General features: G+C 48.9%; 1 protein-coding gene across 1 annotated transcript in view; it reads right to left on the reverse strand.

The window, feature by feature from the left end:
- Window positions 1–625: 625 nt before the first annotated feature.
- DSCAM (DS cell adhesion molecule) overlaps window positions 626–19,951 on the reverse strand; it is a 394,883-nt gene continuing 375,557 nt past the window's right edge. Inside the window, exons 31-33 of the mRNA XM_036446831.2 lie at window positions 16,242–16,439; window positions 14,552–14,854; window positions 626–1,612 (exon numbers count right to left, since the gene is read on the reverse strand). Coding sequence (XP_036302724.1) covers window positions 1,260–1,612; window positions 14,552–14,854; window positions 16,242–16,439 — 854 coding nt within the window. The 3' untranslated portion in view covers window positions 626–1,259. The remainder of the gene's footprint in view (window positions 1,613–14,551; window positions 14,855–16,241; window positions 16,440–19,951) is intronic.

Consider the following 19,951-nt stretch of genomic DNA (forward strand, 5'->3'; position numbering starts at 1 on the left):
AACATCACTGACTATTGCCTAGCTCCCCTCTGGCTGCAGGCCAGTGAGTCAGAGGCAATGACTGAGGTGGTCTCCTGCAAACACAGGTACCAGGGCCAGGGCACCAGGACAGGTCCTGGAGGCAGGATGCACAGAGGCCTGCTGGTCCTCCCCTCCTTCGCCAGCAAATGGGGCTCAACGTGGAGCAGCGGGGGGCACACTCCCTGTGCCTGGCCAGATGCTGACCGGTCATACCATCTCTGCTGTAGCTAACACCTCAACGTGCCCCTGCAACACGAAACAGACAAAACGCGAATGGTGCGTGTGGCTGTGTGCCAATAAAACTTTATTTATAAACACAGCAGTGGGCTGGGTTTGGCTCTCAGGCCATCTTTGCTGCCCTCTGGCCCAGCGGGAGGGCCAGGGGGCGAGGAGCACCACATCTGGGAGGCTCAGGACAGCCCCTCGCTGAGCCCGAGACCAGCTGCGGCTTCTGCGCGGTCCCAGGCGTTCCCACGGAGGCCGGGGCGTGGACCGCCCGGCTGGTTCATCAGGCTGAGTTCTGGGTTCAGCTCTGGGATTCGCAAACCACAGCATCCGTCAGAAGGAGGACCCAGCCATCAGGAGGAGACGAGAGAAGCAGACATCGAAATAAAGGCAGACAACCTTTTCTTCTTTATTTCGGTTAGACAAAATGCAAAGAGTGTCTCTTTAAATGAAAAAATAAACCAAAAAGAAAACCAAATCGATCCCCCCTCCCCTTCACGGACGGCACTCATCCTAAGTAACGACAGAAGAAGGTCAGACCGAGGCCCCGGTTTCTAATGGGAAAGAAAGGTGTGCAAACGTGACTCAGTCTCCCCCTGCCCCCGCGCCAGCGTTCCTTGCAGATCCACAGAGAGCGGAATATCCTTTCCTGTTTTCTTTCTCGCATCGTGTGTGTGATAGAGCTTCCGGTCAGAAGGTTTAATTGGTCCCCCATGCACGTGTAGAAAATCAGTAAAAATGCAGTAGCCTGTGAAGATCATAAAACTGGACTTCTTTCCCAAAAAATCAGATGCCCAGGCAGATGGAGCTCACATCAGACAGAAAAAAAGCAGGAGAGTCTTTGCACTGTCTGTGGTTGCAGTAGTTTCTCTTTTTTTTTTTTTTTTCAATATATTTTGGCAATTTTCTTTAATTATAAATATTGGGATTCCGTAAAAAAAAGGTAGCTTTGATTGAGTCTTTTTTTTCCTTTTTAAACCGTATTTACAACCGCGGTCCAGCCATGCTGTGTGTTATACCAGGGTGTACGACTTGGCGTATGGATTGCTTCCTTTCAAGTGGCCCCGGGAGTCGAGCAGCGATTCCTGGGAGCTGCTCATCTTAGCTGCCTGGCCCAGCTCGGCCCCTTCGCGCTGAGGTAATGCGGCCGCGGCCCCCTGCGGCCACTGCTGTCCCTCCCGGGCAGAGGACGTGGCCACGGGCGCCTCCATGGGGATGGGCTCCAGGACCGTGGGGCGCTTCAGGGTCCGACTTTTCTGCGGCTCCAAGCACGCCTGCCCCAAGCTCAGGTCCCTGCTGGTGCCCGGGCCACTGCGGTTCAACAAGAAGTCCATTCGAAGGTATGGAGGCAAGTGGATGAGGTCACCTGCGGAGAGACACAGAGCAGTTAGTTGGGTGGCTCAGGCGGCGAGCGGGTGCCAAGGGCCCCTGTGCACAAGTGACAGGCCACCCGGGGCTCAGAGGTGAGCCCTACACCCGGTGAGGCTGTCAAGACCCCTTGACCCCTCATCAGAGCTCTCTGCAAAGGCGGGATCATCCTCCCCTCTAAGGTGCTGGCCTCTCTATGGCATAGGAGCCCTTCAGTGTCACATTTTAACCAGACAAATGAGGTTACAACGTCCTTCTGAAGCCCACAACAGAAAGAGAAACCACATCCAAAATAATAATAATAAATAAAGAGGAAAAAAAAAAAACTACACCCAAGGCAGATGTGCACACCAGGTGTGCACTGTGCTCCCCAAGTCCCAGGTATGACGGGAAGCGCTGGGGGGAGCAGGGCTCCAGGGGTGACAGAGAAAAGATAAGGGAGCGTTGGATCTGGTCTCAGCAGTTCCACAGACTGTGTCACCTTCAAGCTACTGGGTTTCTCTGATCGCTTTTGGTGAAAACGGCCCCTGCGATGCTTTAGATTTGGCTCTGTGAAATCCAAGGAGCTCTAATTCGATGGGGGGCTCAGGCAGTGAACGGGATCAAGGGAAAGCTGATAAGAAGGGCCTTGACGATGAACTGGCACAGGACTCTTGGACAAAGACTGGCATAACGTGGCCTCCTTGTGGAAAGGGCTTTGGAACCTGGTGTGTCTGTCACCATGGAGTCTAAGGTCAAGGGTCAGGTGTACCTTGTGAAGGGCGTTAGTCTTGTTCCTGAAAAATGGGGTGTTTCATGAAAAACAATGAAACCTCATGTCCCCAATGTCTTTGATGATAATATTGAAAATGATTTATCTTTATTTCTGGTGGTGGATGTGCTATTCATTCTCTCTAGTGGGTGTTAGTTATTTGCAAACAGATATCATGAAATAATCAACCGCTGTCATTAAGAAATGACATAAACTGGAAAAGTTCTTTGTAGCGTAAGGGATATTTTACATATGAGCCAACTCTAATGTGCCACATTTTGAAATTTGTGGATTTTTATATATCCAGTTTCCTAAAAGTGACTGTCTTTATTCCTAAGAGCCTAATAAGCAAATTATATTAATTTGTCCTCTTATTTATTAACATGACTATTGTTTCTTAGTATTGTTAAAAAATACTTGACATGTGGAATTATTGGCCTCCAGGGTTATTTTAAAAAGTAGGTCAAGCATGTGCTTGCTCTTCCTGAGCCCAGTGACGCTGGAACACATGATGTGCTCATAATGTGTTGTCACAGATCCGGGAATGAGTTTCTACCCAGCAGCTCCCCATGGAGTGAGGGACATATGAAGACCCTCCAAAGCAATCATATTTGCCAAAACCTGTTTGGCTCAATGGATAGAGCGCTGGCCTGCGGACTGAAAGGTCCCTGGTTCAATTCCGGTCAAGGACATGTACCTTGGTGGTGGGCTTATCCCCAGTAGGGGGTGTGCAAGAGGCAGCTGATCGATGACTCTCTCTAATCGATGTTTCTAACTCTCTATCCCTCTCTCTTCCTCTCTGTAAAAAATCAATAAAAATATATTGAAAAAAAAAAAAAAGTAATCACATCTGCACCCCAGCTGGATGGCAGGATGCGCGGGCCCTAGATTACCTGGGAAAAATGTGTGTGGGATCAAAAGACAGCCCACCAAATCTGCCTGCTGTCTCCAGGGGCTCGCACTATAGATAGAGTGATCAAGAGGGTTAAGGCAGCTGGGAAAGACTGGTGAGGACTGGGAATCATGAATAATGGAGACAGCTCTGCACTGCGTCTCTATATATGGGCTACCAGTGTCTGCTGTGTAGACTGCCAGACCCCTCTCAATACCCACTATCTCTGGTGACCCGGTTTCTTAGGCAAAGCTTTATGATGTTGTATGATGCTCCATTAGCTCTTTCGACAGTGTGTGTGGTTTCTAAGTAGTACCCAAAATAGCCCTATCAACTGTGTGAACGCTGCAAATGATCTCTGTTCATCACTCATGCATGTAGGCAGCAGCGAGCTTCCACATATGCGGTGATGAGATTTGTTTATTAAAAGTACTTGGGTCCATTCAAACCCCACATCCGGTGCTTATCCAAGGACTACTTGGGAAACTGGGTTCTCTAATCATCCATCCATCTTGCATGCTCTTCAGATGCCTATAGATAGAGACCACCCAGGCACGTATTACTCCAGGAAAAGAGAAAAGTACGATGGAAAACCATGGTGACAGCCTGAATGTGGGCACCTGATGGTCTTACCCTCCCTGCTCTCCCTGCACCTGTCTCACACACAGGAAACTGAACAATGTTCTAAAGGTGGTGATGAAGAATAGAGGTCGGGATGACATTGCTTGCATTTCATCTGCTATAAATCTGGGCTCAGTTCTTCCTTCACAAATGGGACCAATGGCAGAACCTACCATGTAGGGTTATGGTGAGCACTGGATTAAATAACGCATGTGGAAAGGCAGGATCAGATGTCTTCCTTCTCAGAGAGGCTGAAGTTACGGGCTGGGGATCCTCCAGGGACATGAGCTAGGAACTACTGTTTTATACCTTTGTTTCTGTCTTGAATGGGTTGATTAGGATTCACCCAAAAGACATGCCCAGGTCCTAGCCCTCGGAATCTGAATGTGACCTTATGTGGAGAAAGAGTCTTTGCAGATATAATTAGGGTCAGGATCTCCAGATGAGATCGCCTGGATTTAAGGTGGGCCCTACATCCAATGACACGTGTCTCCATAAGACACAGGCAGAGGGAGATGTGAGGCACAGAGAAGAGGAAGGACGCCATGTGAAGATGGAGGGGCAGGTTGAATGATGTGGCCACAAGCCAAGGAATGCCCAGGGCCACGAGAAATCAGCAGAAGCAAGGAAGGATTCTTTCTTAGCATTTCAGGAGGGGGCCCGGCTCTGATAATACCTTGGTTTTGGGCTTCTGGTCTTCAGAACTGTGAGAACATTAAATTTATTGATTAAAGCCACCAAGTTGGTGGTACTTGGTTATGCAGCCACAGGACACTAACACAGATGCCCTTCTTTCTTGGCTGGGGTGGGCTGGGAATGCCACGTGAACTCTCTCTGAAGGTTCTGTGTAGGGTGTCAGTCTCTGCTTCCTTCAACCATGGGAAGGAGGAAATCACTCTTGAACAATAACAAGAACCAACGTGATTGTGGTTCTCAGGGTCCCTCCTGTGCTCTGAGCTCGCAGGGGCGCCTCTGTGGGCTAACGTGTCACCCATCCTTCCTTCTCCACTGAGGCCAAGTCAAAGTCGCTTCTTCCAGTTTCCCCGCTCCCTGGGGGAGTAGATGCTTGTCCAGCTGCTCCCAGAGGCCCCTGAGGGTTAGATTCGAAGCAGCTCTCCTGGATCTTCTCCAGGAGTGAGTCGGAGCCCCGGCCCTCTGCATGCTCCCTGGGGCTCCACATCTGTTGCTAAGTAGCCAAGACCCCCTTGGGTTCTTCCATGTGTTTGATAGCAGCAGTAACCCATGAGCTCGGGATCTCTTTTGCTTTGAATTCCAAAAAGTCATTTCTCTCAGGTGCACAGGCCCCTTGCATGTAAACCAACATGGCCACAAACATGGGTGGAGCCAAAGACCAGCCTTAGGGCTGTCTCGAGTGAAATCCGTTACAGTGGCATTCACATCTATTCTCAGCAAGGATGTACACTGTCTACCATTTAACTTCCTCCTCCTTGTTTCTGTCTAGCTTTCCTCTCCACCCCTCTTTGAGTTTAGAGATCAGAGAGATGGAAATACACACACACACACACACACACACACACGGAAAAAACATTGAGACAGAACAAGAGAGATGAAAATAAGAGATAAGAGCCACAGATAGAGAAAAGTGGATGGAAAAGGAACTGAACTGAATCATAGCATGTGGCAGAGAGGAAGAGAGAGAGGAAACGGGAGCGCACTATGGGTACGCATGCAGGTTACAGGTGACGAGAGGGCCTTGTCCTTGACAATGGTGGCCCAACCTCCCTGGAGCATTTGTGTTATGGAAGCATTTCTCCACTTTGCCTCATCGGCCTGCAGCCCCCATACCACAGCTCACCCCTCACCCCATACCAGTCAGAGGCTCTTATGATTTATGCCTCAAGGAATGATTTCAATGTTATGCCTTGTTATTTGTCATATTGGTCTATTTCTCACCACCCTGTCACTGCCCTCTGGGAACCTTTGGTGCCACTAACATTTCCAATGTTTCTCCCTGTCCCTAATCACTTTACTCACTGGTGCCATCTCAACTCCTCACCTCCACCCTGACCAACACAGACTGCCTGGGTGGTGCCAAATCCATCTGCAATGGATGTTTCAAGCTTACCATGCCCGCTAAGGGAACCTTCGGGCCATGGCCGGCCTGACTGTTCCATTGAACCTGCTTCTCTTTAGCGAAAGACCAGGAGACCCCCTCCTATCAGGAAAGCAAAGCTTCCTGAAGATTCTCAATATATTCAGACTCACACACAAGTCTGAATGCATTTCAGCTTCGGAAGAATAAGGGCAAAATCAATACCAAAACAGGAGGAGAATCAGTCGATTGAGAAAAATCTATAATGAGTGCATATCCCATGAATCTATTCCCAGATAATGGTTCCTGCCATTCACCATGCACACACCAGGGGAAAATGTCAAAAGTCTGGATCAATGGTTCTCAGCCGTACATGATTTTGCCCCCAGAGGGCAGATGGCTATGAAGAAGACATTTTGGATTGTCACAGGTAGGGGTGGGGCTAGCTCCCGGCTTCTCCTGGACAGAGCCAAGGATGCTGCTCAGCATCTTCCTGTGCACAGTACTATCCACCTCAAAGAAGGATCCCGTTGCTAAGAAACTCATTTAGAAGGTCAAAGTTCATCTTCCCAAGTGGGTCCTTCTATCACTTGAAATACACTGAATTCAATCAGCGTAAGGACTCATACTCCTCAGCATCATCTAGTCCACAGGAGTTATGGCCTCAGTTCTTTATGGGAAAAGTGAGGGAAAGGCCCTATGGAATAGCAGCCAGAGGGCCTCTATTTGATCTGATGGGTGGGAGCTTAGGACAATGGAAAGAGCTTCAACTAGAGAGGTGCACACTTTGTGTCCAAATCCTGTCTCTGAGAAAGACAAACATCACATGATCTCACTTATATGTGGGATCTAAAGAACAAAAGAAACTGGGGAACAAAATAGAACTAGAGGCATGAATGCATGGAATGGACTGACAAATCTCGGGGTGGGGGGCGGAGATGGAAAGAGATCAAGCAAAGAATATATACACATATATGCATAGGCCATGGACACAGATATTAATAGGGTGAAGGCCTAGGAGGGATGAGGGCAGGGTGGAGGGAGGCAAAAGGAGAAATGGAGGACATCTATAATAGAGTTAATAATAAAAAAAATCCTGCCTCTGCCTCTAAATAGTTCTGTGACCCCTTCCAGTTTCAGCTCTTAATTTTAGTCAATTGAAGGAAAGATGTTAATTTCTAAAGGTACCTTTAAGTCTAAAAGATCCTTTCTTACGCTCGGTCTGCCTGTGAGGACTAGTTAAGCACATGTGTATGAGGAATTTGGGGATAAGCATGGAGCCAATGAATGCATTTATATATATATATATATATATATATATATATATATATATATATATATATATATATATATATATATAATTGATTTCAGAATGGAAAGGAAAGGGAGAGAGAGATAGAAACATCAATGAGGAGAGAGAATCATTGATTGGCTGCTTCCTGATGCCCCATACTGAGGATTGTGCCTGCAACCTGGGCATGTGTCCTGACCAAGAATCAAACTGAGACCTTCTGGTTCATAGGTTGATGCTCAGCCCCTGAGCCACGCCGGCCAGGAGAATGCATTTCTGAGAGTCTTCTATTCCAAGTGCACTGCAAGAGCCTTCTTCCTCTTCATTAGCATCTGAGACATGCATAGGCTTCAATAACAAATGCCTGCAGAATGAGAGTGACTCAGGGTCCCTAGGGACCTACCTCTCCACTGGGGCCACCTACAAAGGAACCTCCATTAATTGCTAATAAGGTTTGATATCTGTGCTTGGATGAAGCTCGATATTAATGCAAAAGTAAGCAGCACAGAATGTTAACTTTGAGTTCGGGCAATTTCAATGAAAATCACACGGATCAGACTTGCAATCACACGGCAGCTTCAAAGAGCCAGCCACCGGGGAGCGGGCAGTCCGCCCACACCAGCGCAGGTGAGATCTAACACTTCTGTAGTTTAGTATTAATGCGGCAGCATGGTAATGAAAGCTTGTAAACCAACCTCTCTCGGTAAATGAATCTCCACTCCCTAAGGCAACCAGGAAAACCCCTCAATAAATAATGCGAGCTAGCTATCGGAGGCCCATGGACACAGATCCTGTTCCCGCTCCTGGCTTGTGCTTCCGAGGCCTCATGCATTTTTCAGAGCTCATCGATACATCCTCCTACTCACTAGTGAACTTTAACAACTACACTGTGGCCCTGGCCGGTGGGGCTTAGTTGGTTGGAGCAGGTTTGATTCCAGGTCAGGGCACATATCCAGGTTGTGGATTCCATCTCTGGTCAGGGAGCAGGTGCAGAGGCAATCGATCCATGTTTCTCTCTCACATCTGTTTCTCTCTCTCTCTTGCTTCCTCCCACTTCTCTATAATCAATAATAATAATAATAATAATTTAAAAAAGCAAACAAACCCACACACTACACTTGTGTACAAAGTGGGGCTCAGACTTGGTGGCTTCTCATGGTTCTTCTGAACTAAAGCAGTTCTCCACCAGAAGCAGGATTGGAATCTGCCCTGACTCTTAGGCAAGTGTGGAGCTCATTAACAGGGACTGTGAAGTCCCCAGTGAGGAAGAGGCCATGGGCTCAAAGAGAGCTCCCACGTGAGACCCACAGGGACCCACACACTGGGGGCCACTGAGGAGGAGCCCGGCTGCGGCCTTGTACCTGGTCAGCCATAGGCTGGCAGACCTGTCTCAGCAACCCTGTGCATACCGAGTTGTCCCATGGAAGGGCTGAGTTAGCCTGGAAATGAGTGCCTTCCAGACAGAGGAAGTAGATGCTTGTAGATTTCAGGAGGCCCATGAGTTGGAGCCCAGAGAGCAGGGGTCATGCCGGGTGAGGAAGACGAGGCTGGCCTCTCAGAACCCCAGAGGCCTTTATCCCGAGAGCAAGGCATCTGGACTGGAGAGGGCTGGCTACATCACTTGAATTTATGGCTCTGGCTTTCAATGTGGGAAGGAGGCTGCATTAGGACTTGGTGCCAGCCATGTCTGCACGGGACCACAGTGAAAGATGATGGTCTTTGCTGTCCTCTTCTTACCTTTTTGTATGTTCCAGGACTGTCAGGCTTCTCCTGACTCATCATGGCATCTCTCTGGGTCATGTGTAGTTCCCCCCCCCCCCCCTCTCTTTCTCGTTAAGGGGTGGCTCTGACTTCCATAAGCTGGATTTTTCCTTGTTTCTTCTACCCCCTTGTTTATCAGTCTTGTGTCTTTCAGACTGTTGGTCTGCTGCCATGACACTCCATGCTATTCTGATAAACTGCAGAGACTATGGGAAGTGGTTTAATATCCAGTATTAGCACTTTTATGTCTTTGAGTTATACCTGGTGTAGTATCTTTTCATGGAGAACAGAGTCAATAACTATGGGATGATTAAATGAGTAAAATATACTTGTTATATTTGTGTTTCTATAGATGCAATCACTGTGGTGAGCCTCTGCTTGCATCTGCAGCCCTGGAATCTAGAAGCTTCCTTCTGCTCACACCAATATGACACAGGGAGCCCGCCTGCCTCTCCATCAGGGGTCTGTCAGGCACAGGCCTCCTCCTCACCTTCCACCATCTTGGGGATCCCCAACAACTAGAATTGAACCCCAATAAGAGAACCAAGAAAGGCTGCGAGCTGGCGAAAGGGCTCAGAGATCAGAGGAAAGGCTGTTGGAACAAAAGAACATACTCGGGCACTGGGGAAGGCACAGCACCAGCTGCCAAAACCTTGCACAGCCTGTGGGCCTGGTGCTGTGACCAGGTACAAGGTGGGGAGGAGGAGGCTGCAAAAGGCCAGTGGGCTTAGAGTTCCCAGCTTGGGGTCCTTCCGAACACGCATCACTCTCTGTGTCTGAGGGACATCGGACTGAAATTAAAGTAGGGTCTTTAAGAAGACAAAATTGCAAATGCACATCAGAGAGACCTGGTTTTCCAGGAGGGAGCCAAGATGAGCACATTCAAATATTTGGGTCCACCCAGAGCGGGGAGTGAAGAGTAATGTGCAGAGGTGTTGAGAGTGGCTCCTGGGTCCTTCTAACTTGAATCTAAGGGGTATTTGAAAGATTGTACACTTGGCAGCTCAGAGGGAACTCTTGCTCTCAGGGTCATGCCTGTCTCCCAGCCTTTACCTTCTTTCTTCCCTCTGGATCACTGGTCCCTGAGGATCTCTGCTTCCTCCGCTGGTCACTCAGAGAACTGCCCAGCTGGCAGCGGGCCGTGGCCATTTCTAGCCAAAGGGCAGTTGCTTTCAACATGGGATGGCGGAGGTCAAGGCTGGGGTCCCTGGGTGTGCCAGCTGGGCTCCAAGGGGCAGAAGTTTCCCCGCTGCTGGTGGGGCAGGCCCTATTAGGTTGCACGTTTGAAGCTTGCACTTGATTTAAGTAGCTTTGTGCAATGGCATCTCTCAAGGGCATAGGGCACACATCATGAATAAAGAAGCAGTAACCCAAGAACGGTAGAAACTGGCTCAAGATGCTACCCGAAACCAAGATGAGACGCTGTAATCCAAGTCTCAGAAGCCACCCTGGTCAAGGGGAAAAGAAGCGGTTACACTTTCCAGCTGTTTCTGGAGGAATACAGTTTTGTTTGCTTTGTGTTGCTTGTTTTTAAAGACAGAAATAGCCATCTCTTACTGAGAAAACAGGACAAGTACACGCATGGTACTATATTTAAAATATACGAGTCCTAGAAATGCAGCAAACTCACAATCCAGGAACTACTAACAATCTAAAGCTGGATCCTGAGGTGTGCCTCAGGGGTGAGCTGTCCACATTTTCTGGGGCGACCCCAGAGGGCCCCCCCATTTAGCTGAGGAAGAGATTCCTCTTGACTTGTTAAGAGCAAGGAAAGAGAAGAAATTACTTTGTTTGAAGTTCACCTGGAAGATGGCAGGCACTTCAATGTCCTCTGGTATTTTACTCACAATTCCTAATCACCTTCATATTTTAACCAATTGGCCAGCCTTATCACTGTCAGCCACAACCTATTCATTCGCTTGACAATGTTTATTAAGCACCTACTATGTGCCAGACAGAGTGTTAGGGGCATATAGTCAATTCCAGCAAACCATTTAAACATATTCCTCCAACAGACTCTGCTGCCAGATATCTGCTAGACTCTGGGAGAGAAATACAAGACATGTTTCCTATCTTCCCAGAGCGACCGTTTGGCCAAGTTCATTTAACTAGATCTTTATTTGTAGAGACTTTAAAAGCTTGGGAATGTAATTAAAAAAGAGGTCCTAATGGAGGAGAAGGATAGCCAGAGATTTTGCCCAAAGACACACTCTGACTGAGAGCCACTCCGAACCACGCAAAGCACAGAACTGCTAGTGTGACGCAGCCCCCAGTCAGCAGGATGATAAATTGTCACCTGGTGCTTTAAGCCTGGTGTGGCATTTAGTTGTATTATAAGGAGCAACATATAGGCTTCCAGAAGGAGGGCATATTTTTTTTCCTAAAAAGCCTATTTAATGTTAACCAAATACTCATGTAGTGTGGACCAAACAAAGTTGGTAGACATGAAGATTCACACTGATTTAAAATATTATTCATTCCTGCCAAAACTGGTTTGCCTCAATGGATAGAGCATTGGCTTGGGGACTGAAAGGTCCTGGGTTCGATTCCAGTCAAGGGCATGTACCTTGGTTGCGGACATATCCCCAGTAGGGGGTGTGCAAGAGGCAGCTGATCAATGACTCTCTCATCGATGTTTCTAACTCTCTATCCTATTCCTCTCTCTTCTTCCTCTCTGTACAAAATCAATAAAATATATTTAAAAAAATATTATTCATTCCTAATGTTATATAAAATCATTTTAGTCTAAGGCAGTGGTGGCCAACTGGTGGTCCTCAGACCACTGGTGGTCCGTGAGGTCCAAAAGGTGGGCGGCTGCTGGTTTAAGGAGTATGCTAAGATGATAGCAACTGACGTAGTTTTGATCTTCCCACTGCTTCGATGGATCCAGGCAACAAGGTCATGAAAAGGCTTAAACTTTTTTCACTATTAAGCCAACAATATGAACAAGTCATCAGAAAGAAACTCAAGCCCTGACTCACTGCAAGGCCGGCACAAACGGGAGAGTCCTGTAACCCAGGAGCTCGTCTGTGAAGGAGTAGGTGGCCGTGTATCTTAGATGGAAGCCTGAGGTACCTAAGTGAGTGGATGAGAATGAGGTGGATGCTCCCCAGGACATCACTGGCCTCCGAAGGAGAATAAACAAAAGAAGGAAAGGAGAAGGGAGCCAGCAGCAACATGGAGACACCTCGGAGTTACTGGGAATTAAAAAACATCAACAGGCAACAACAGACACAACTGCTAACAGCTTCACCTGCGTAGGTTCCATTTGTCTTAAAGACTTAAACAAACCCTATAGAGTAGGTGCCCACGCTGTAACCACTGGACCAGCTCAAAGTGTTCCTGTCCTGTTTCTGACAAAACCTGGAACCAAAGTTTAGACATTGAATATATCACTCAAGAGTAACACCTGTGGACCCTCAACTTGCCTACCCCACCCCAGAGCCAAAGGCAAGGCCTGACCAGAACCTGAGCACCAGGAACCCCTCCAGAAGCGAAGGGGCCGCTGTCCAGGAGATACAGTGCTGAAACCCCTTAAATCTTGCTCTGACTCCTCCATCGGGGAGACAGAGTTGAACTTTGCCTCCTATTTCCGTGCCATTCGACTTCCTCATAATCTGAGATTTTTCTTTTCTCAAACCGGTGTCATAGGATTGGCTTCTATGTGCATCGGGCAGTGAGTGCTTGCTGGGTAACAATGTTTTGCCTGTTTTATAGATGCAGCCACTGAAGCCCAGCAAGACTAAACATGCCCACAGGCATGCTTTCTTGCCCCCTGTCTTTTTAAAAAAATATATTTTTAATTGATTTCATAGAGGAAGTGAGAGGGAGAGAGAGATAGAAACATCAATGGTGAGAAAGAATCATTGATCAGCTACCTCATGCATGCCCCCTCCACCCCTATCCTGCCCTCTCCTACTTGGGATTGAGTCCACACCCAGGCATGTGCCCTGAGTGGGAATCAAAAGTAGCCTTCTGGTTCATAGATTAAAGCTCAACCACTGAGCCACACTGGCCTGGTTCTTCTCTCCTGTCTTCCTCACTTTCGGGCGGGGCAGCCACAGAAAGTCAGGGAGGTTGGCCCTACGTTTCTCTGCATTTGCTTGCATGTAAGTGTCAATAACAAAAAAAATATTTGAAATAACAACACCCATAAATAACGGCTCACCCTCTCCCTGAGGAGGTATCGGAATGGAACTAAATGAAGCCATCACTCTTTATTGTCTGCTGGCGAGGATCTTTGACTCTGCGTGGAAGATTAGTCGCTGGATAGACAATTCTCATTTTATACATTTGTATGTATTTATGAGGCTCATTTCAGCTGGGCCTTATGCCATAAAACCCAAAGGAATCACAGTAATTTAAAAAGGGAAGATAAATGTTTGAAATAGAATCAGTGTAGTGGTTCAGGAAACGGGAGAGAGAGAAATAAGCGTGGATTCAACAAGAAGGGACAGGCCAGTCTGCGAGGCAAAGTCTACAGGCACTTATTTCAGTGTGAGGAAAAGAGGTGATTTTTCAGAGAATCACTACTGACGGCTGCCTTGGTTTGGATCCAGTCTAACAATATGCCTTATTTGCCCTGTATGGTGGTATGCAAATACCTGAGCCAACACGTAAGAACTGCGAGTGTCCATATAAAACCAAGATTTCTGGCTTCTCTTGAGAAACTCACTCATACTGGCTCCCCATTTCCACTTGGGATCAGTTGCGGGGAGCTTGGTAGGGCCATTTGCTCTGGATAGTCCCTGAGCTCTTGAATTGTCTCTGTCCCATCACTCCCTTTCCTCTTCCTTCGTGGTCTCTTCACTTAGTTACATGATCTGCCAGGCCCTGCAGACCCTAGGGATTGCAGCTCCATCCAGACCACTCTCCCAGGCTCAAGACAGAGACCAAACTGCAGTGGCTGTCACAGTAGCCCATCACTGTCACGATGGGCCACTCAGTAAAACCAAGGTCCACTGATGCACTGTAGGGCCTCTCTCCTTTGGAACCCTCAGGGCAGTAGATTTAAAACTCAGCCCCATGATTTCGAAGCTCCTCCCATTAAGTGGGGGGAATCTCCCTCTTAGAACCCGGGCTCCTTGAACAACAGAAGTGACATGGCAGAAGTGATATGTCACTTTCTAGCCCCAGCCTTAAGAAACTGGCTATTTCCACTGTCTGTCTCTTGGACACTGGTTCTTAGCACAGAGTGACCATGATGTGAGGAAGTCCAAGCCACCCTGTGGTGGAGAAGCCTACTTGGGGCGGATGCAGCTAGCACCAACTCTCCACGGGGCAGGGGAGGGAGCTACTCTGCAGGTGGCTCCTGCAGCCCTGATCGAGCCTCCTGTCTGACCTGCTGGAGCAGAGATGAGCTGTCTCCATGAAGCACTGAGCAAATTTCAAACTCATAAACAAAATGAGTGATTGTTGTTGTGAGCCAACAGCTTTGGTGTGGTTCACTACACAGCAGTCAATAAACAGAACACCCCGTCTAAACCCTGAGCAGGCTCATCCGAGGTAGATAGGCGTGAATCAGGACGGAAGCTTCCCTACACAACAGAGCACGCACTTCCTGCTCACCTGGCCGATGTGCCTTCGGAACCGCCATGTTCATCACTCGCCCTCCATCCTGAGGTTTGGGGGGAGACGCAGTGAACCTGCAGATCCCCGACTCTGAAGGGGTGCTGGAGGTCAGACTGTCTGTGTACTCATTTGTCCCTGCCGTCAACTGTTCGGATGATGTGTCCGAGATGAAGCACTCGGTGATGGTGAACTTGGCGTGCCTCAGCTGCTCTTCCATCTTGGCGTGCTCGTAGGCCCTGGCCAGCTCTTCGTAGGTGGAGGAGGCACTTTCAGTGGAGACCATGCTGCTCCGAGCTCGATCTGCGCCGGGAAGCAGAGAAAGCAGGCGGGGGATGATCACTCTGCTTGCACAGACTGACCACCCTCTTGGGCTCAGGGAGAGTTCTCCCAGGTCACAGGACCCCGCAGCAGGAGTCCTGGGTCTTTGAGGGCTGCCTCTGCCACCCAGAGGCCGCTTCATTAGCCTCAGTGGGCTCAGGAAACCCTGTGTCCAACCATAGGGTGGGGGTGGGCATCACTGTAGTCCGATACCCCAGCCTGGAGCATTTTCATAAACCAGTAAAGCTTCTCCCTTTAAAAATTCTGCTTTTCATTCAAACAGAATTTTGGGGGATGTGCTAAATGGCCTGCGTGCCCCTCCCTGCTTGGATTTGCCAATGGATCTGTACCATAGAGACTCTGATGGGTGAGAAGGACAAGCCCCCGCAGCTCAGCGTCTCCAGCCTGGTGTGGTGTGATCATGTCAGGAAGATGTGATGAGGGTTATAAACTGAGCTGTAAATAAGCACAGAAATTGGCCACTAGGCAGAATGGCCCCCTGTCCCCGGGACTCATTCTTTGTGGCTGCCACCTTTGGTGATGGTGGTGGTGGTGGTGGTGGGGAGACAGGGGCCTTGCCAGGCCTGGAAGGGTGCAGCTGATAGGAGGAATCTCTGTATTTCAAGCCCACCAGTGCCAAAGTTTTGAAGTCGCCTCTGGGGAATTCTGAGAGTCTTATAAGAGAACTAACAGCCATAAAAATGCAGGTGCAGGGTGACACTCCGCCTTGGAGACGCTATTTTTGCAGCATATCTCCCAGAACAAAAGAAAATGAGTGTTAAAATTTCCCACAGTGATTAGGTTTAGATATAATTCTTTTCAAAATTTAAGATGCGAGAGGGGGGTAGGCAGCCCGGTGCTATTTTTAGGGCCTGTCTCCTTCTCCGAAGTGAAATTTAGGTGGTTGATGGCACAGACAAGATAACCTGCCTTATAATCAAGCCCTGCTTGATTGTCAAGCGGGTCACCCTAGAGCTGCTCTGACCTTGTCACCAACTCCAAGTGCAGCATCTTCATCCTGGAGAAAGTGGCGGGTCAGATGCCCTCCGAGTCCAACCAGACATGACTGCCCTTGTGTGGGTGAGCATGCAAACATGCCTGGGCCTGCCGGCAGGTGGGAGTGAGGAGGAGGAGGCAGCCTGAGCTGGGACTCAGGGCCCCTGCAGAATGCTGCTCCTGGGTCTGTGAGCAGAAGTCACGGGCCCAGAGGGTGCTGTGCACAGCATTGGTGTCTGTTAGACAAATGCCCTAGCCATTTGAAAGTGACCTTGAAAGGGAGTACATACATATGTACGTACGTAGGAGCCTGCACAGCCCTTGGTGTGGGAGGGCTCATCCTATGCTTGGGGAGGAGGTGTGGAGACCTTACCTGTGTCCTGTGAGGGGCTGACACTGTAACTGTCACTCTCCTTGTCCATCGATCCGGTGGCCCTGGGCGTGGGCAGCCTCCAGTCCGTGGTGAGGGTGTGTGTGGAAATGGTGGGGTGGGGTCTGTTGAGGGTCCACTGGCTGGCATACCGGTTTCTCGCTGTGGGCCCGGCCTTGGCGTTCCTCCTGGTGGTGGGATCTGTGAAGAGTCAAGAACAATGTCTGTCTCAGGTCGCTGGAGGCAGCTGTGGTCAGCTGTGATAAAGATGTTGAGTGCTGTGCTCCCGACCCAGCCCTATGACCCTCCCTGCCTCCAGGAAGCCCTCCGTGACTATCCCTGCCCAGAGCATGCATTTCCTTCGTCCCGTGGTCAGAGATATTCATGTGATTCTGAAGCATTTAAAGGAGCTCTGTCAGGGGAAGGACATTAGAACTGGACTCAGCTGTTACGGATCGGAACCATGCTTCTGGCTCTGAATAGTTTCATGGCCCAATGCCTGTCACTTAATAAACTCCCCAAGACTCCCCAGAGAGGGAGAGGCGTGTCCACCTTCGTTCCCAGCGTTCTGTGGACACGCATCGAGCTTTCCGGAAGCCCGAGGACAGCAGAGGGCTCAGGTGCCGCAGCCATTTTTCTGGGCTCCAGCCTCAGGCAGCAGAAGAGCCACTTGGACAGCTCCCACCTTTGAGTTCTCCACTTCTCAAAGAGGAACTCTCAGCAGTCACCTTTCAGCATGTCTGGCCACTTCTAAACACAGCTCACTGTCCATGCTCACTGCTCACCACTAACGGAGCAATTCCAAAGGGGCAAAACCTGGAGGCCAAGCACAGCGTATCTGACCGGGGCAGGGCTGGGTGCCCAGCCTTGGGTCCCTTTGCAGAGCTGACTCTCATTCCTGGCACACCTTAGACGAATACATATGGTCTAGCGCCGCTTTATGGATGAAGTGATGGCAGCTCCAGAGAGAAGCGGCCCAGTTATTAAGTGATGACCATGGAGCCCAACGCGTGACCTTCAGTCCAGAGGTTGCCCATCACTCAACCACACACGTCCTCGCCCTGCACAGCTAATTGCTCTGAGGCGGTGTCCACTGGGCACGGGCTCGTCTATAATTCCATGTTAGGTCAGGGCAGGCTGACCCCGAGAGCGGGGAAATGACTTTCTTTGGAAATGGAGGCTTTTCCCCTGCAAGTTTCTGGCTATTGGACTCGGGACCTAATCCATCATTCTCCCATGCTGGGGAGAAGCACTGAGATGGCAGCCAAATCAATAGGATTTAAGATGTCCCGGCTCATTAATATGGCCTGTCTTGGTGCCTTTTCTCCGGGGCATTGATTTTAAGACACATTTCTTCCTGTGCTCGCACAGTTTCATGGAAGACGTTGATTGGGAGACTTTTTTTTTGCCTCGATTAGAATGCGAGCGATGGCCGAGCGCCGAGCTCTCTGGACAGCCAGGTGGGAATGATGAGTGTTTCTCCGTGGACATGCCAGGAGAGAGGTCCCTGAGAGACCCGTGCTCTCATGGGTAGGAGGCAAAATGTCCTCCGGGCCCGAGGACTTGAGGAAGGAGCTTGTTATTTAAAAGCTAATGTGTCTCTTCCAGAAAATGACCCAGTCCCTTACATACATGTTGAGGGTTGGTTCTCATTTTTATTCTTCTTGAAGTTTCTTACAACTGCTAAGGCTGTGAACCAAGTTTATTCCTGGTATGGATGCTTGTGGGAGAGGGGTCAGCTGGAGAATCTCCTTCAACCCCCCAAGACCCTTGCCTGTGCTCCCTCCGTCAAGCCTACCCACCCATGGTGGGGCCAAGACCCTCACTCCCTCAGCCCCCTCGCTCACTGACATCACCCATGTTCTAGAAGTTTCCATGGGCAGGAAGCACTTTGTCAGTTTGAGTCAAGGCCCCCTCTCTTCTCAAGGTAATTTGATTCTTCACCCCTTTTCTGTAGAGCAGGACAGCCGGGCCTTGGCCTGATAATGTTGGGAATATAGGTCATGCTATTACTTTCCTGAACCGCAGCCTGCAGCTCCATTCTGCTCCGGGCAAACGTGTCTTAATCTATAGCATGTGGGGGTAGCTGACACATTTTTGTAATAATCAGGTTTTTGGAACTGCTGTGTACTTGAACTGAACTCTTCTCCATGACAGCGCCTGAGACAGCAGCGGAAGTAAAAATTTTACTTGGATCCCACACGGTAGCTTCCTTTGTCTATTTCACTAGCTCATCTACTGACCTAACACATGTTGGAATTCACTGCTTCTGCTTGGAAAGCCTTTTATGTGACTCCCCAATGTTGTAATATAAATACAACTTAGTGATGCTGCCTCATACCTGCTAGATGGCCAATGAATTAGCGGGTAAGTGACATACATAATTCCTGGCCTTTCAGCATCGGCTCGGAACCTGCTTTAAGGTCCTGCCCATGGAATACAGTGACTTTAATCATCCTGAATTTGGGATGAGGGGAGTTTGTGGATAATGGAGTCACAGAGCATGTCATGGGCACCGTGATCATGGTATTAAATCTGTTTGTATTCCCTGATATTATAGGTGTCCAGGCTGCAACTTTTCGTGAGGAATTTCCCAGTTGTCTCAGAGAGAATGAAACTGGCAGGACTGGCTACTCGTGTCACTCAATAAACAAACATTCCTCACGGGATCATATACACATCACTCCTTGCCCAATCAGATTTCTCTGCAGTGCTGTGTCCAGTACCACTCTGGGCGATGGAGTGTGCGTTCTTTCAAAGTCTCAACAAAAAAGATCCAATTCATGCTGTAAGCTCTTCTTGCTGAACAGATGTTGGAATCTATGGGGTCTCTGAATGTCCTGTAAGGAGCATCATCTCTACCTAAAGGCAACACAGGACTGAGAGTGGAGCTTTGGAGCTAGGTGCCCTAACTCCAGCTTCGCTACTGGCTGGCTGTGGCTCATCGGATGTGCCCACCCCCCTCGCCTCTGAGGCCTGAGGCCTGAGGCAATATCACCCAATGCAGAGCCTGTGTGATATGTGGAGAGATAAAGCTGTGGGCACAAGGGAGGGCTCAGCAAGTCTCAAGGCCCAGCCCATGATTCCTGAGTGACAAGCACCAGATGAGGGAGGGAGCACGCCCTGTTCAATGGGAAGATGCTAGCAGGACATTTGGTAGGTTGATCCAGGATGGCTAGAAACTCAATTAAAAATCATCAAACAAGTCTGGCCGGTGTAGCTCAGTGGTTGAGCATTGATCCAGGAAACAAGAGGCTGCTGGTTCAATTCCCAGTCAGAGCACATGTCTGGATTATGAGCTTGATCTCCTGTGGAGGGCATGCAGTAGGCAGCCAACTGATGATGCTTCTCTCTCATCAATGTTTCTTTCTCTCTCTCTCTCTTTCCACCCCTATCCCCTCTCTCTAAAAAAATGATAAAAACAGATTTTAAAGAAATCATCACACAAGATGCTGGAGATGCCCATGGTGTAGGAAGGAACTCTTCAGTAGTACTGGTAGGACAGGAGCTGTGTCTGGTGCATTTTTCAGTCCAGTCCCAAGCACATCAGGTGCTGCGTAGATGCTCTTTGAACAAACGAATGATTGATGAATGAGTGGATGACTTCCGGATAAATATGACAAAATAAAACAAACAAAAAAACCCAGGTCAAAGCTAGTGTTTACCACTTGACATGTGTTTGTAACCTTGCACATTTTGTAAGTAAAATAGTT

This window comes from Pipistrellus kuhlii, unplaced genomic scaffold (assembly GCF_014108245.1).
Source record: "Pipistrellus kuhlii isolate mPipKuh1 unplaced genomic scaffold, mPipKuh1.p scaffold_m20_p_2, whole genome shotgun sequence".
NCBI lineage: Eukaryota > Metazoa > Chordata > Mammalia > Chiroptera > Vespertilionidae > Pipistrellus > Pipistrellus kuhlii.